We start from the raw sequence: 18,119 nt of genomic DNA, 5'->3' as shown, positions 1-18,119 counted from the left end.
TAAATATTTGTTTTAAAAAAATTATAATATTATTAAAAAATATTTATTTAATTACAAAATTAACAAATAATAATTATCGAACCCAACTCTCGGTCACGTTGATATGGCTGTCCATGTAATGGAATATTCTGAAATGTTGCGGGTTTGGGCAGGGAGAATATTTGAAAGAGTAGTATTACACAATCTCTTCAATTTTTATATATCATATTTTTTTAATTTTTTAATTTTTTAATATATTTTTTTGAATTTATTTTTTTAAAATTAATTTAAATTTTCTATTCATTATTTATATATTAAATATTTGATAAAAGAAATAAATAATAAAATTTAAAAAAAGTATGGTGTGTGGATGTAACACCTAGAACTAGAAGTTGTATGGTTGGACTATGTAATTTATTTATTTATTATTTATTTTTTTGAGCTTGATATTTTGGTTATTTATTTTTTTAGTTTTTATGTTATGGATCGAGTATTGATTTTTTTTTTTATTTGGAGATCTTGGTCGTTTGTTTAAATTTTGGAAAAAACTATCGGTTTATGAGCAGTTTCTCACCCGCACGACTCTTCTCCATCCACATGCACGTTACTCTCTCATCTCTAGGGTTTTATTTTTTGTCATACATTCATCTATATATTTGCACGTTCTTCATCCTCAACGAAAACCTAAAGTTGCCGCTTCTTCTTTTTCACGCCTCAGCCTCCATCACCCACTGTACCCACTCATTGCTGCCACACAATTCATCCACTCTCCACTGTGAACCTCAGTCCATACCTCACCACCATAACCACTGCCCAACCACATGAAGCTGCCGCCTAACGTCTCGTAGCCTCTACTGCAAGCTTCGGTTTCCTATGTTTTAGTATCAAAAAACAGAGCAGTGTTTAGCCACCATAAACCGCTGCAATACCCTCCACCGAGAGCCCCACTACGTTGTGACCCCACCTCACGAAAACCACCACAGTTAACACTACCACGAGCCACCCTCTCAAGGAAAACCCAGCCATTTATTCCCCTGTTTCTAGCCACCTGAAACAGAAGTCCACCCACTGAACCACTGCACCGCACCAGCCACTCCAAGCCGTCGCCACCCACGCGGCAAAGGGCGCTGAACACCCTCAGGCCACCTTAGCCCGTAGCACCCTCTCACGGTGAGTACCTCCCTCGGTTACTCCCTCCTTTCTCTCCGCCCTCTCTCGCGCTCACCTCTCCCTCTCTTTTTCTCTCTTGCTCAGCCCAACTCGACAGCATCTCCACCGCATTCCTCTGCACTCCAATTGCGCCACCGCAGTTCCTCCAGCCAACCCGTCGCACCTTGCCCCTCCACGCATACTCTCGATTTAGTCGTAAGTTCCATGCTGATGCACCTCTTTTCTTTTGTTTTTCATGTTGCTGACTTAAGAGTTATGTATATATTATATACATATATATTTATATGGGTAAGTCTGTAACCTAATAGAATAGGAGTAATAACTGTTATGCCCTTTGATCATGTTTTCAAATGATGAAGAATTTCGAAAGCTATTGCATAGTTGATCTAATAAATAAATAAATAAATTTACATGATTACTTTAGAGTTACAAGTTTCATTATTGTGTTTTAATCCTTTAATAAGTATTTGTAAACTTTAAAATTTTCCATGTCTACATAAATGATTTTGATAAGTTGGTTTTTGTAAGAGACTGATATTTTAACGAAATATTTATCTTGTAAATACTGATAAATTTTTTGAAGTAATCGGTAAGTGCAAAATCTTATTTTGAATCATTTTAAAATAATATTTTTTATTTAAACAAAAGTATGATTATCTATTTATAATGACTTTGATATAGTTATGTTATTTTAGTTTTATAAATTATAGTAAGATCTTAATCGTAAATAAGTTAGAATTTAATGTTTTAGTTGGAGTTATTATGTTGGATATTGATGAGTTTAGAAAGCGATGTTGGTATTTTAGGAATAATGAGAATTTTGGGTTTGAGGAATTAAAAATAGATTATTTTAAAAGTTTCAGGCCTGAATATCGAAATACGAGATTGATTGGAAATTTATGAAAATTTACGTGATTATCTTATAGGTGACGATTAATTTTTGTTTGGCATTGTTGAGGAAATTTTTGAAAAGCTAAGAAATCTTGGTAAGCGGGATTCCTATACAAGGTTTTATACGAGTTATTAAGACGGATGTTGACTTTCTGAAAACTTTGCATATTTTGTGATGAAATGAGAACTTGGAAAAAAAATCAACCTCGGTCGCTTATTTGCATTACTCATGAGATCTGTACGAAAAAGAAAAAATATTTTCTGACATGCATTGTGTAGACATGAGTTAAATTTTGTCATATTGTCTCTGAAATCTGAAAAAGAGCGATATTGAGAATCTGAAAAATTGGGCATTGATTTAGAAAGATCAACTTTTGTTTTCACTATGTGAGAATGATCTGATTATGTTTTGGTACTCTGTTTTATTTTGTTATGGCATCTGAAAACCTTTGGCATGATGTACTGATTTTGTATCTGACTCTGTCTCTGCTCTTTTATGCTCTGCTCTATTTGGGTTGGTACCAACTTCTCTGTTTTTTAGTGCACCCACTTTGAAAACAAAGTGGTTTTATTGTGATCATTCCTGTGTGCACACTCGGGGTTCTAAGAAGAATAAGGAAAATATTTCACCTCTGTCTCTGCCCGGTTTGGCCACTAGGGATAGCACAACCCTACCACGAGGGTGAAACATAGTCTCTGTACTGTAAGATGCTTTGTTTTGATATGACGATGATGCTCAGGTTATGTCATGCCAAAGTACTTTGAGTTTTACTGGTCTTAAAACTATCGCTCTGTTACTTTTGAAAACATGTTTTGTTTTACATGATAACTCTGGAAAATATTTTGTGTTGTATACTATATTTTGTAAATGTTCATGTTTGCACGCTAGTATATGTTCTCTGCTTACTGAGTTGTAGATAACTCACCCCTTATTTCCACAATATGTTTCAGATAATTTGAATATTCCAGTTGAGGATCAAGAACATGGAGCATAGGTAAGAGGAGTTAAGAATAATGGTTTAAGCATAGATGATTTACATGAGTATTGGAGATTTTTATTCAGTAAGCTTGTTGTGCTCTGATGATGTGATTTGTTGGGAGGTTGATGTTTATATTAAGATTTTGAATTATAGAATAATTATACTAGAGAATTTGAAGTGAATTAATGAGTATTTTGTACCATAGAGAAAAATTAGAGTATGTATTATGTAGATGGAAAATAATTTTTAAGTGACATGAATTAACTCTCTACATCTTCGGGGACAGAGCGTTACAGTAGAGATTGTGTGAATACTAAAAAATTGTATAGATTTTTTTTATTTGAAAAGTGTCGAGTGTATTTGTAAATAGTATTAAAAAAACAATAATAAAAAATAAATAAAACGTAATAAGTATTAAAATAAATAAAATATTAAAAAATAATAAAATATAATAAATAATAAAAAAATAGATAAATAATAATAATAAAATAAAAAATAATAGGAAAGCGTTAAACATTAGTAATCTTGGCTGCCGATCTACGTTGCGCAATGATAACCACAAAAAGATTTTCAGAAAATCATAAAGTCAGTACTATTGCTTCACTGTGGATAGAAGTTAGCGCCAAAGGCAGGCGACTGGGCATAATCACTTCTGTTTTTGTGCAAGATGAAGAAAGCAGAGCTTGTGTTCATCCCTGTCCCTGGAATGGGTCACCTCGTATCCACAGTCGAGTTTGCAAAACGTTTACTTGATCGAGAAGGCCGTTTCTCGATCACGGTTCTCGTCATTAACGCACCGTTTGGACCCACCAACCATGGGCTCGTACAGTCGATTGCTGCCTCCGACACCCGTGTAAGATTTATTGATCTTCCTCAAATAGATCCTCCCCCGAAAGAGCTTTTCTTTAGGTCGGTTGAGAAATTCCTCACCGATTTCTTAGAAAATGCAGAAGTCATGTCAAAGAAGCCATCATCAACCATGTGTTATCCGCTTCGCTTCCACTTGCCGGGTTGGTGGTCGATATGTTCTGCTCTTCCATGATTGATGTGGCTCACGAGCTTGGTGTCCCGTCTTATGTCTTCGTTACTGGTAATGCTGCCTGTTTTGGCTTCATTCTCTACCTTCCAACCCGGCATGACCAGGTCGGCATTGAGTTTAGGGAAACAGATCCCGAGTCAGTCATTCCGAGTTATGTCAACCCTGTTCCTCCTGGTGCTTTGCCTTCATTTGCGCTCAACAAGGAAGGTGGGCACATCTCCATGGTAAATCATGGTAGAAAGTACAAAGAGGCCGATGGTATTATTATCAACACGTTTTCTGAGCTGGAATCTCATGCGGTAAGCTCCTTTTTTAACGGAATTATACCTCCGATTTACACAGTGGGACCGATTATTGACCTCGAGGGTAAGACGCCTTCAGGAGATAAAGAGGCCAAGCATGAGGAGATAATGAAGTGGCTTGATGATCAACCTCCATCATCAGTGGTTTTCTTATGCTTTGGAAGCTGGGGAAGCTTTGGAGAACCCCAATTGAAAGAGACTGCCCTTGGGCTCGAGCGGAGCGGCCACCGGTTTCTGTGGTCAGTACGTTTGACATCTCAAGATGATAACTTAGCCAAACCTACTGATGCCCAGAATCTCGAGCAAATCTTGCCACCAGGATTCCTGAAAAGAACAAGAGGCATTGGAATGATATGTGGGTGGGCTCCACAAGTGGAGGTCCTTGCCCACAAAGCTATCGGAGGGTTTGTGTCCCATTGTGGGTGGAACTCGATCTTGGAGAGCCTGTGGCATGGTGTACCTATTGCTACTTGGCCACTTTATGCGGAACAGCAAACCAATGCATTCCAGATGGTGAGGGATCTGGGGTTAGCAGTGGAGTTGAAAATTGATTACAGGCTTGGTAGTAGCATGCTTGTGATGGCCGAGGAGATAGAGAAGGCGGTGAGATGTTTGATGGAAGCTGATAGCGAGGTGAGAAAGAGGGTCAAAGAGATGAGTGAAAAAAGCAGAGAGGCTGTAATTGAAGGTGGATCTTCATATGCATCACTTGGTCGGCTGATTGAGGCTATAATGGCAAACAATACAGTTCTGCGAGGAAGTGAGTGAATTGCTGCATGTTAAGGAGTTTCAATGTTTGAAAGTTCTATTGTTTTCGTCGAACATATGTAGTGATGTTAAAAGCTAGCGCTTCAAATTAAGCGTCATAATTGTGTAACGCATCGCCTTCGTAGTATCATTTGTTTGCTTGAAGTTCTTTATCTTCTTAAGTTGGACAAATGACAATGCATATTCCACCTATACTCTTCTGCTGACGTTGGCTTCCGAAACTAGTAAAACAGAACTCTGAGAAGTTGTTCTTTTATTCAAATATAATCTCTCTGATGCATTCTTACAAACACCTGTGCTACACTTATTTTCCTACTGGTTTCAACGTATGGAAACGTTATCGAATTGACATCAACCTAGTCAGTTAAGTGAAATTTTCGAAAAGGTACAACACTAATTTAAACGCACTCTTTCGTGTCGATAGGAGCAATGATAACTAGGTAAGTAGATGATCTGTTCATACTTCCTAGTTAAAAGATAGTCCCTTTTTTTAGGTAAAGTTTTACATGTTCGCAAACAATAATGTCCTCATCGGGGCACTCCCAGTAATTAAAATGCAGATTATTAAATTCAAAAATATAAATACAATATGCATACATTAAGAGGAAGAGAATGTCTGCCAAAAAAAAAAAAATTATAAACCGAAATCGAGTTTATTTATTAACAAATAGAAGAAAAAAAATACAAATAGAATAATCATCTTGAAATATGTCCATCTCTAAGATAGTTGGAGGGCTTCCAATAGGCCGTGTGATCTTTCTTCTGCTTTTTCTTGAAATGTTTGGCCGTAGCTTTTAGCACCTTAGTCCATGCCTGTATACGTATAAAATTAAGTACTGGATGTGTGAACTCCAAGTGAAAGACGTGGCAGACTTTTTTTTTTTTTTTTGGAGGTTCTGCTGGTTCGTGCATATGAATGAAAAGAAGGGAGAATATCCTAGAAGCTAAGTGTTGGAGCTAGGCCAAATGGGCTTGGGAAAAGGTGTCATGCTAGGCTTATGTTCGTGGGGTCACCAGTGGGCATTTTCTCACTGCTATAGTATTTTTACTTCAATTACAATATGGGTCGTAGGCCATTGTAAGGGTAGTTAAGTCATTTTACTGTTTTCAATATATCCTTATAAGCAGACGGTTATAAGGCATCTAGAAAATTATTGTATTGTTAGATTGTTTGGAAGAGCTCTCCCTCGAAGAAGAGACTTTTTACTATCAATTTCAATACAATATTACATTTACTCATTACAATTCCTAGATTTTCCATCCATTTTCATTACTTCTAGATCTATAGTGTAACAAGTTATATCAAGAGACGATTTTTCGCCCCTGTTTATATGGCTAATGGCACGAGATTTAAGGATCTTCAATAAGGATTCCAATCCTTCAAGAAGACAACAGAGACACACATTAAGCAATCTAAGTTTCAATTTTCTTCAATTGGAGTGGAGTTACAAGCAATGAGGAAACAAATGGAGGGCATGATGCAACAGTTCTCCACCATTGCACCAGATCTGCACAAAAACAACAAATAGAAGTCAGGTGGGTCCGGCAATCACGAAGAGGTTAAGCAACATGACACAAAGGGGCAGATGGTTCCCCACACCGGGGAGATACTTCCCCGAGCTGTGTGACTCGATTTCCCCACCTTTCATGGTGAAAACCCCCATGGTTGGCTGGATAAGGTGAATCAATTCTTTACTGTCCTACCACAGCAGCGTTTGAGACTTGTTTCTTTCCATATGGAGGGCTAGGCCCTAGTGTGGTTTCAGGATTTAGACGAATCTAGTCTAATTTCTGATTGGGAATGATTTGTGAATGGATTGTTGATTAGGTTTGGGCCCAGTAGTTATGATGACCCCATGGAACAGTTGACTAGGCTAAGACAAGGGGGAACTGTGGAAGAATACAAGGCTCACTTTGAAGCCCTTTCCAATAGACTTAGGGGCCTATCAGAACAACACAAATTGAGTTGTTTCTTAAGTGGCCAAAGAGATTAAATACGGTTACCTGTGCGTATGTTCAACCCAAACAATCTCATCTCAGCTTTTAACCTTTCCAAAATACAAGATGAACATGTGTCCCTCCATAAGAAACTCACAACCTGAAACACCACTCTTCATTACCATGAGCCAGCCTCACTAAAAATAAACCCAAACCCTCAAAGCCATGATAGAAAAAATGATGAATAGGTTCTAGTACCTGTGCAGAAAATCTGTGAGAATCAAATGAGAGATAAAAGGGAGAAGGCCTTATGTTACCACTGCGATTCCAAGTGGAGACCGAGGCATCGCTGCCAAAGCCCAAAATTATACTTAATTGAGGAAGTAGTTGACAATCTAGAGGTTAATAAAGACGCACTAGATGCAAAGACTGACCAAGAAGGGAGTCTAGGGCTGGACAAGGCTGGAAAGTGCCTTGAAATATCCTTACACGCCACAACAGAGTCACTCAACCCTAAAACAATGCGTGTCAAAGGAAGAATTGGCATTGTTGGAGTCACCATCTTAATTGATTCTGGAAGCACGCATAATTTTCTGGACCCAACTTTACTTGCTAAGGTTCAGCTACCAGTATCAACGGAAGAAAGGGTTAAAGTTAAAGTGGCTAATAGGGACCAAGTGGACAATGAAGGAAAAGTGGTAGGGGTCAATGTCACCATTCACCATTCAGGGACAGAATTTTAACATGGATCTATACCTACTATTTTTGGCAGGTTGTGATATGGTCTTAGGGGTGCAATGGCTTTAAGGGTTAGGTTCCATCCTATGGAATTTCAGGGAGTTGACAATGCAATTTTCCGTAAACAATATAGCTTTTAAGTTGAAGGGGCTGAAGGTTAACTCATGAATTGAGGAGGGGTATGTAAATAGCTCTAGTCACAGTGAGAACAAGGGGATTGTACTGCAGTTAATTGAAAAGGTCCCTACATCCCAAACACCAACCATACCCGAGCCCATACAATAGCTACTTAACCAATACCCAAACATTTTCTCTTCCCCAAATGGCCTTCCCCCTAACTGAACCCATGACCACTCAATCAACTTATACCTCGACACTAAACCCATCTCAGTACGCCCTTAGAAATATCCCTATTTTCAGATGGAAGAGATTGAGAAAATAGTGAAGGAGTTACTAGACTTGGGGTCATTCGCCCTTGTCAAAGTCTCTATGCTTCACCCGTCATATTGGTGAGAAAAGCGGATGGAACATGGAGGTTATGTGTGGATTACAGGGCGTTGAACATCGTCACTATCAAGGATAAATATCTTATAACCGTTGTAGACGAGTTGATGGATGAGCTTCATGGGGCCAAAAAATTTTCTAAACTTGATTTGAGGTCGAGTTACCACCAGATTCGAGTAAGGGCAGAAGATATACCCAAGACGTCTTTCCGGACACATGAAAGGCACTACAATTTCCTAGTTATGCCCTATGGCTTGACCAATGCACTCTCGACGTTCCAAAACCTTATGAACTAGGTTTTTAAACCTCATCTTAGACGTTTCATCTTGTTTTTTTTTTTTTAACATTCTGATTTATGGCAGGGATGCTGAGACCCATTTGACACACCTAAGGGTGATTTTTGACATCTTGAGGCAAAATCAATTTTTTGCCAAGACGAGTAAGTGTTGCTTTGGTTGAGAAGAATTTGCTTATTTGGGCCATTTAATATCTGGCCAAGGAATTAGAGCTGGCCCAGAAAAGTTGAAGGCCATGTTGGAATGGCCTGTGCCGAAGACCATCAAGGCCTTGAGAGAGTTTGTAGGCCTCATTGGGTACTGTAGAAGGTTTGTGAAAGGTTATGGGACTATTGCTGCCAAGTTGACTGACCTATTATAAAATGATGGTTTCGAGTGGGATGAAGGGGCCTAAGCTGCTTTTGAGAGGCTAAAAATTGTCATGACACAACCCCCTGTTTTAACTCTACCCAACTTTCAATTACCCTTCAGTATAAAATGTGATGCCTCCGGAGAGGCTATCAGGGTTGTTTAATAGCAGGAAGGCAAGCCCCTTACATTTTTCAATCAAGCATTAAAATGGAGGGCACTAAGTATATCAACTTATGAAAAAGAACTGCTGGCATTGGTTTTCACAGTGCAAAAGTGGCGGCCTTATTTGTTAGGCCAATCGTTTGTGGTCAAAATAGACCACAAAAGCCTTAAGTTCCTACTAGACCAAAGGGTGGGAACTCCAATACAGCAAAAATGGGTATCCAAACTTATGAGCTATGATTTTATTGTGGAATATAAGCAAGGAAAGGAGAACGTAGTGGCAGATGCCCTATCACAACAGAACACTGGTGTTGAAACTACTCTAACTATGATTTATGTACAAGCAATGCTACATACAATTCCCAAATAGGGACTGCAATGTAAGGCTAGGCAATTTTATCTTTAAAATTTTTTAAAATTATAAAAATATTCCTCTTAAAATGATAATTTTTCTCATTTAATAAAGGGCCTACACATAAAGTCCCCACTTGAGGACTGCAAATAAAATTTCTCTTTATATCCCTAGCTGGGATTGGGTGATCGAAATCAAGTCTCTCTATGACTAGAATGAGGTGATACAAGGCCTATTATAGAAACATGATGAGGGGGGCTACTCCTGTACTTTTCAGTAAAAGATTTCATTTTACTATACAAAAACAGAATGTATATCCCTGCTAGTCCTAGTGTGATCACCAAACTGTTACAATTGGTGTGTAGCAACCCCATTAGGGGAGCACTTGGGCTTTGACAAGACTAGCCACAGACTAAAAAGGGATTTTTATTGGTCGGGATAAAAAAATGATTTAAGGGCATTTTTGAGAGACTGTGAAGTGTGCCAAACTATCGAAATTGATAATACACTTCCTAGTGGGCTACTACATCTACTGCCTATACCCTCAAGACCATGGTCTGAGATAACCATGGATTTCATGGAAGAATTACCCACTTTGGGGGGGTTCAATGCTCTATGCGTAGTAGTGGACAGACTCACTAAATATGCCCACTTTGTACCCATCTCACACCCCTATACTGCCAAAGTAATAGCCCAATAGTTTCTAAAGCACATTTTTGAGCTCCACGGCTTGCCTAATTCCGTCATATCAGACCAGGATCCCACATTCACTAGCAAGTTTTGGAAGGAATTGTTTGCTCTACAAGGGGTCCAACTAGCCTTCAGCACTACCTACCACCCTCAAATGGATACTCAGATAGAATCTATAAAGAAATGGGTTGAAAATTATCTTAGGAGTTATGCCAGTGATAATCCTAAGGTATGGTCTAACTGGATTGCTCTCACAGAGTGGTGTTATAATTTTAATCAACATGCCACAACCAAAATAACACCTTTTGAGGCCCTCTACGACTATAAACCTCCTAGATTAATGAACTAAAGACCAGGAACAACCAAGGTAGAAGAAGTGAGGCTTACCTTGCAAGAGCGTGACAAGTTGTGATACCAGCTGAAATAGAACATGGTTAGTGCTCAACAGAGGATGAAAAGATATGCAAACTTGAAGAGAAAGGAGCAGCAATACCAAGTTAAGGACTAGGTCTATTTGACTCCAGCCATATCGGCAAATCATAGTCCACCAGAGGCAAAGTCTCAAACTTCCTCCTAGATGCTACGGGCCCTTCTAAGTAAAACAGAAAATCGGGGAAGTAGCCTACCAAATCCGCCTCACACCAACAACCCAGATTCACAATGTATTCCACGTGTCACAGTTGAAAAAGAAATTAGGGCAAAATGTTAGTCCCTTACCAATGCTGCCACCAGTAGATTCAAGGGGGGTTTTCAAGCCAAAATCGGAAGAAATTTTTAACAAGGAGGATGAAAAAAGTAAAAAATCAACTTGTGGTGGAGTTATTGGTTCACTGGCAAGGGCAATCGGCGGAAGAGGCCTCGTGGGAACCGTACCACCAATTGTGCAAACCCTTCTCTCACCTTGTGGGCAAGATTTTTTGAAGGAATGAGCTATGTTACACATCTACTACCCATCGGCAGAGGAGAGGATAACAAAGGTGGAGTCTTGGAGGTTCTATTGGCTCGTGCGTATGAAGGAACATAAGGGAGAATATCCTAGAAGCTAAGTGCTGGAACTGGGCCAGATGTGCTTGGGAAAAGAGGTCACGCTAGGTTTATGTTCGTGGGGTCACCAATGGGCCTCTTCTCATTGCTATAGTATTTCTACTTTATTTACAATATGGGTCATAGGCCCTTTGTAAGGGTAGTTAAGTCATTTACTATTTTCAATATATCCCTGTAAGTTAACGGTTATAGGGCATCTAGAACGTTCTTGTAATGTCAGACTGTTTGGAGGAACTCTCCCGTGAAGAATAGACTTTTCACTATCAATTTCAATACAATATTACAATTACTCATTACAATTCACAAATTTTCCATCCATTTTCACTACTTCTAGATTTATAGTGTAACAAAAACACGATTGAAGAAGATCGTAAACGAGCTCGGTGGCAATATGAAATCAAGATCTTAGTTTTTGATTTGTTTTATTTCATTGTGTTTTGCGAAGGATTTGGATTTTATTATTTTTTTCAAACCTCTCCACATCAACTCGACATGGAGGGTGTGCGAAATGTTTTGAAAATCATACAACACTTTTTTTTACCATTTAAAATTTAAAGACGTTATAAAAATGAAACATTTTTTTGCCTATGTTATGAATCGTTTAGATTCTCTATATTTAGCTCTCGTTTATTTTTACAATTTTTCTCAATTCATTTCATTTTATTTGATCTAATTATTAAATTTTTTTTAAAATTTTTACACAAAATAAAATGAATAATTCAATTTTTTTAAAATTTCAAAACAAAAATAATTTTTTATTCAATTTTCAATTTTTATCTCAACTCATCTAATCTCATTTCAACTAATCTATAAAAACAAAGAGGCCTAAAGGAGAAGAAAAAAAAAACTTGGCATAGCAAAAGACGGAAATAAAAAAAAAATAAAAAAAAAATTATGAAGAAGAGCTGTGTTTTCTCTGGAACGAAACTGGAAACAACTTTATTGATAAAGTTCAAACTTTTGCAAAAGAATAACAACTCCCTTTCTTCCCATTCACAGATTATTTGTAGGAAGAGAATAACAATAAAGGAAAGTATTTTGTAATAGAAAGTTACCATACGAAAGTAATAAACTAAGGAAAGAAACTATAAAAGGAAAGAAAACAAAGTATCAATTCATCTTATTGAATACAATATTATTAATATATTATTTTTTAATATTATCTTTATTTTAAAATTTAAAAAAAATAAATTATTTATTATATTTTATTTAAAATTTTAAAAATATTATAATAATTAAATAAAATAAGATGATTTTAATATCTAAACCAGATATTAAAAGGATGAAATAAGTGATTGTACCATACATTCACTTGAAGAGGATGAGATGAGTTTAGAAATTATATAAATTTTAGTATATATACAATAAAATAAATTAACCTGATTTAATAGGATAATTTAAATTATAAAATTATTTTATTATAAAATAAATCTAATGTTAATCTATAAATTCAATTTTATAAGAAGATAAATTATATTTATAGTCATGGAGTGTGTAAGTGCTGTATAATTATTTTTTAAAAAATAATAAAAATAATAATATTTTAATATTAAATTATATTTTTTTTAATTATTGTACAAAGATTATGCACTTCCCAACTGAACATAGTATTAGTCAATGAAAAATTTTATTTATAAACTTCACATATCACACCATTTTTTTTTATTATTTTTAAAAAATTTCTTTTTGTTATTTTTATTATTTTTTTCTTTTACCAAATGTATAATATATGGATGAAAAGTAGAAGAATTTAATTATTTTAAGAAGAATAAAACTAAAATAAAATAAAAAAATATAATATGTTATGTGTGTAATTTATGAATAGCAAATCTCATTAGTCAATTGGTATCCGATTGAAAGGAAAATGCTATCTGATTGAATTCACGTCAACCAAGCCAGCTAGATACAATTGTCGAAAAAGATGGAGCACTAATCTTTAAACATAAAGTCACTCTTTTCTGTCTATAGAAGCATCGATGACTAGGTAGGTATTAGGTAGATTGATGCAAAATTATACCTATTATTCTCACAATACACATTACGTAAATTTTTTTTTTTTTTCTTATCAAATGTATGACATATAGATAATTAATAGAAAAAATCAATTAATTTAAAAAGAATAAGACTAAAAAAATTTAAAAAAATTAAAATAAATATTGTGTGTGGTATGCTAGATAATGTGTAGAAAAACTAAAAAGAAAAAAAAAAAAAAAGAAGGTATAGGTTGATTGTTATACGCCAAAGAGTGGTGCGTCCGAGATGGATCCCCCATAAGGTAAATGTCTTTTGTTTTTTGTTATTTTTTTATAATCTTAAATATTTGTTTTTAAAAAATTATAATATTATTAAAAAATATTTTTTTAATTACGAAATTAACAAATAATAATTATCGAACCCAACTCTCGGTCACGTTGATATGGCGGTCCATGTAATATTTTGAGAAGTCTTGCGGGTTTGGACAGTGATAATATTTGAGAAGTCTTGAACATGTTTGTGAATAATAATTAAAAAATAATAATAAAATAATGAACAATAATAAAAAATGAAAGAAAAGTAATAAATAGTAAAAAAAAAATACTACTCTGCCGTTTCAAATATACTGGTTTGAACGTTCGGTGAATTATTTATTTATTTATTTAATAAGAAAGAAAGTGATTTTAAGTATATTAATATATATATTTTTTTAAAATATGAAAAAAAAATGAAAAAGAAAACCAAAAAATGCTGTATTAAGGTAATAATAAAATAGTTTGATTTATAGTAAAAAAATAATAATAAAATAAAAAATAATAATAAGTGTGTTTGGGAGTACTGAGATAATCTTGGCTGCCGATCCACGTTGCGCAATGATAACCACAAAAAGATTCTCAGAAAATCCATAAAGTCGGTACTATTGCTGCACTCTGGATTGAAGTTAGCGGCAAAGGTAGGCGTCTCGGCATAATCACTTCTGTTTTTGTGCAAGATGAAGAAAGCAGAGCTTGTGTTCATCCCTGCCCCTGGAATGGGTCACCTCCTATCCACACTCCAGTTTGCAAAACGTTTACTAGATCGAGAAGACTGTTTTTCGATCACGGTTCTCGTCATTAACGCACCGTTTGGACCCACCAACCATGGGCTCGTACAGTCGATTGCTGCCTCCGACACCCGTGTAAGATTTATTCATCTTCCTCAAATAGATCCTCCCCCGAAAGAGCTTTTCTTTAGGTCCGTTGAGAAATTCATCACCGATTTCATAGAGAAATACAGAAGTCATGTCAAAGAAGCTATCATCAACCATGTGTTATCCGCTTCGCTTCCACTTGCCGGGTTGGTGGTCGATATGTTCTGCTCCTCCATGATTGATGTGGCTCACGAGCTTGGTGTCCCGTCTTATGTCTTCTTCACTGCTAATGCTGCCATTTTTGGCTTCATGCTCTACCTTCCAACCCGGCATGACCAGGTCCGCATTGAGTTTAGGGAAACAGATCCCGAGTCAGTCATTCCGAGTTATGTCAACCCAGTTCCTCCAGGTGCTTTGCCTTCTTTTGCGCTCAACAAGGAAGGTGGGCACATCTCCATGGCAAATCATGGTAGAAAGTTCAAAGAGGCCGATGGTATTATTATCAACACGTTTTCTGAGCTGGAATCTCATGCGGTAAGCTCCTTTTTTAACGGAATTATACCTCCGATTTACACAGTGGGACCGATTATTGACCTCGAGGGTAAGACGCCTTCAGGAGATAAACAGGCCAAGCATGAGGAGATAATGAAGTGGCTTGATGATCAACCTCCATCATCAGTGGTTTTCTTATGCTTTGGAAGCTGGGGAAGCTTTGGAGAACCCCAATTGAAAGAGACTGCCCTTGGGCTCGAGCGGAGCGGCCACCGGTTTCTGTGGTCAGTACGTTTGACATCTCAAGATGATTACTTAGCCAAACCTACTGATGCCCAGAATCTCGAGCAAATCTTGCCACCAGGATTCCTGAAAAGAACAAGAGGCATTGGAATGATATGTGGGTGGGCTCCACAAGTGGAGGTCCTTGCCCACAAAGCTATCGGAGGGTTTGTGTCCCATTGTGGGTGGAACTCGATCTTGGAGAGCCTGTGGCATGGTGTACCTATTGCTACTTGGCCACTTTATGCGGAACAGCAAACCAATGCATTCCAGATGGTGAGGGATCTGGGGTTAGCAGTGGAGTTGAAAATTGATTACAGGCTTGGTAGTAGCATGCTTGTGATGGCCGAGGAGATAGAGAAGGCGGTGAGATGTTTGATGGAAGCTGATAGCGAGGTGAGAAAGAGGGTCAAAGAGATGAGTGAAAAAAGCAGAGAGGCTGTAATTGAAGGTGGATCTTCATATGCATCACTTGGTCGGCTGATTGAGGCTATAATGGCAAACAATACAGTTCTGCGAGGAAGTGAGTGAATGTCATACGGCGGCATGAAGAAGCAGATCTAAGAAGTGGAGGACTTGCTGTCGGGAGATGAGTTAGGGTTAAGTGTGGTCGTGGGCTGAGTACCATAGGCTTCGTAAAGAGGCTGCTGAAGAAATAAGAGGGGTGCGGAACTTGAGAAGATTGTGGGCCTCGGGTAGACAAGATGGACCGACTATGTTAGTTATTTGTTTAGTTAAATACAGTATCGTAAGGGCCTTTAGTCCATATTAGAGTGAGGACTTATTAGTAATTCAATCCTTCCTAGTATAATAGCAGGCACAGTGTTCACGCCTGAGCTATTTTTGGAATATTATTTTGTTATTGTGTAGTGGAGGTGCTTTCCCTCGAAGAAAGCGTGTTCTCTGTTTGATAGCAGAAATACTTCTATCATTTTCTATTACTTTCTAGTACATTCTATTACAAGTGGTATCTCAGAGTTTAGGTCCTGCTTTTGTATCATCAATGACAGAAGGCACCCGTTTGAACGATCTTCAGGAAGACTTCACTTCTTTAAAGAAGTCTACCGAATCTCAACTGAGCACTTTCGGTGTGGAGCTCCTCGCCATACGCAAGCAAATGGACATTATGATGCAACAATTCTCTTCTTGGGCTTCAGATCTGAAAATGGGGAATGTAAAACAGTCAAACAACAACGGAGAAAATGATGGACAGCAGATGGTACTTCACTCTGGTGAATTCTTACCAAGATTCGTGCGGCTGGATTTTCCAGTATTTGATGGGGAGGACCCCCATGCTTGGCTATACAAGATAAAACAATTTTTTATCTTCCACAACACATTGCCTGAGCATCGTTTGAGATTAGTCTCAATCCACATGGCTGGTAAGGCTTTAATATGGTTTCAAGGCCTTGATGAGTCTGGTTTGTTGGGTGAATGGGAGGAGTTTGTCCATGCTCTTCTCATATGTTTTGGCCCGTGTAGTTTGGAGGATCCTATGGAACCGCTCACTAGACTAAGACAGGAAGGCACAGTGGAGGAATATAAGTCTGCATTTGAACTAATTGTTAATCGCTATAGGCGTCTATCTGAAATGGATAAACTAAGTTGTTTTATCAGTGGACTCAAGGATGACATTCGTTTGACGGTAAAAATGTTTAATCCTACAACTTTAATTACAGCCTATCGTCTTGCCCGAATCCAAGAGGAAAGAGTAAGCCTACACAAAAAGCCAAACACACGCCCTCTATCCTTTCACTATACTGAACCAGCACACATCAAATACCAACCCACACAGAACCAAACCACCATAGAACCAAACCATTCCTTCAACAAAGCTGTAGTTCCTGTCTATAAAATCAGTCCAAACCAAATGAAAAGTAGAAGAGAAAAAGATTTGTGTTACCACTGCGATGCTAAGTGGCATCCTGGCCATCGTTGTAGTAGCCCAAAGTTGTATTTAGTTGAGGAGGTGGTTGAAGACAGCGAAGCACTTTTAGAAGATACTGGACAACTTTCTAATCAGTACGAAAACAACGAGTTGTGTAAAGGGGAGACGGCCCTACACAAAACTCCTGAAATTTCACTACACGCCATAATTGGTTTCATGCACCCTAAGACCATGAGGGTGAAAGGCAAGATTGGGAATCGATGGGTGGTCATCATTATTGATTCAGGAAGTACACATAATTTCCTGGATCCAGTAGTACTATCTAGGGTGCACATACCTTTAGTGAATGAGGATAAAATCAGGGTAAAGGTAGCGAATGGTGAGATGGTTAATAGTGAAGGCAAAGTGACGGGAGTGAATGTTTCTGTTCAAGGCTCCTATTTCTTGGTAGATATGTATGTTATGGTGTTAGCTGGGTGTGATATGGTACTTGGTGTGCAATGGTTGCAAGGTTTAGGCCCAATATTATGGAATTTCAGAGAATTGACAATGCAATTTACAATCCAGCAAGCTGCTGTCCAGTTAAAAGGACTCACAGTGAACACGTGGATTGAAGGACCCATCCACAAGTGTAGCCAAATGGAAAACAAGGGAATTATTTTGCATTTCATTGAACAAATAGCCAAACACCAACCCAACCAAATTCCAGAAAATATACAACAATTACTCAACGACTATCCCGACATTTTTGCCACCCCAAAAGGCCTACCCCCAAACCGTTCCCATGATCATGCCATCCTTTTACAGCCAGGAACTAACCCCATTCTGTTCGGCCCTACTGATATCCTTATTTCCAAAAAGCGAGATTGAAAAGATTGTTATGGAGTTGCTGGATTCTGGGGTTATTAGACCTAGTCAAAGCCCTTATTCCTCACCGGTTTTGTTGGTAAGGAAGGCGGATGGGTCGTGGCATTTATGCGTCGATTATAGGGCACTAAACAGTGCCACTATTAAGGATAAATATCCTATACCAATGGTGGAGAAGTTGCTGGATGAACTACATGGGGCAAAGGTATTTTCAAAGTTGGACTTGAGGTCGGGCTACCATCAAATACGAGTGAAGCCCAAGGATATTCCAAAGACTGCTTTC

At 37.6% G+C, this 18,119-nt stretch overlaps 2 protein-coding genes and 1 pseudogene across 2 annotated transcripts; all 3 read left to right on the top strand.

The window, feature by feature from the left end:
- Positions 1–3,620: 3,620 nt before the first annotated feature.
- Positions 3,621–5,315, top strand: LOC108998551 (annotated as a pseudogene).
- Positions 5,316–13,939: 8,624 nt separating this feature from the next.
- LOC108998553 (anthocyanidin 3-O-glucosyltransferase 2-like) lies at positions 13,940–16,045 on the top strand. The gene has a single exon (XM_018975118.2). The coding sequence runs from the start codon at positions 14,170–14,172 to the stop codon at positions 15,610–15,612; it is 1,443 nt and encodes a 480-aa protein (XP_018830663.2). The 5' UTR covers positions 13,940–14,169; the 3' UTR covers positions 15,613–16,045.
- Positions 16,046–16,084: 39 nt separating this feature from the next.
- LOC108998518 lies at positions 16,085–17,839 on the top strand. Its single transcript, XM_018975086.2, has one exon. It carries the CDS (start codon positions 16,085–16,087, stop codon positions 17,837–17,839), a length of 1,755 nt encoding a protein of 584 aa, XP_018830631.2.
- Positions 17,840–18,119: the final 280 nt, after the last annotated feature.

This window comes from Juglans regia, chromosome 1 (genome assembly GCF_001411555.2).
Source record: "Juglans regia cultivar Chandler chromosome 1, Walnut 2.0, whole genome shotgun sequence".
Taxonomy (NCBI): Eukaryota; Viridiplantae; Streptophyta; class Magnoliopsida; order Fagales; family Juglandaceae; genus Juglans; species Juglans regia.
This window is presented reverse-complemented; position numbering and strand designations above follow the sequence as displayed.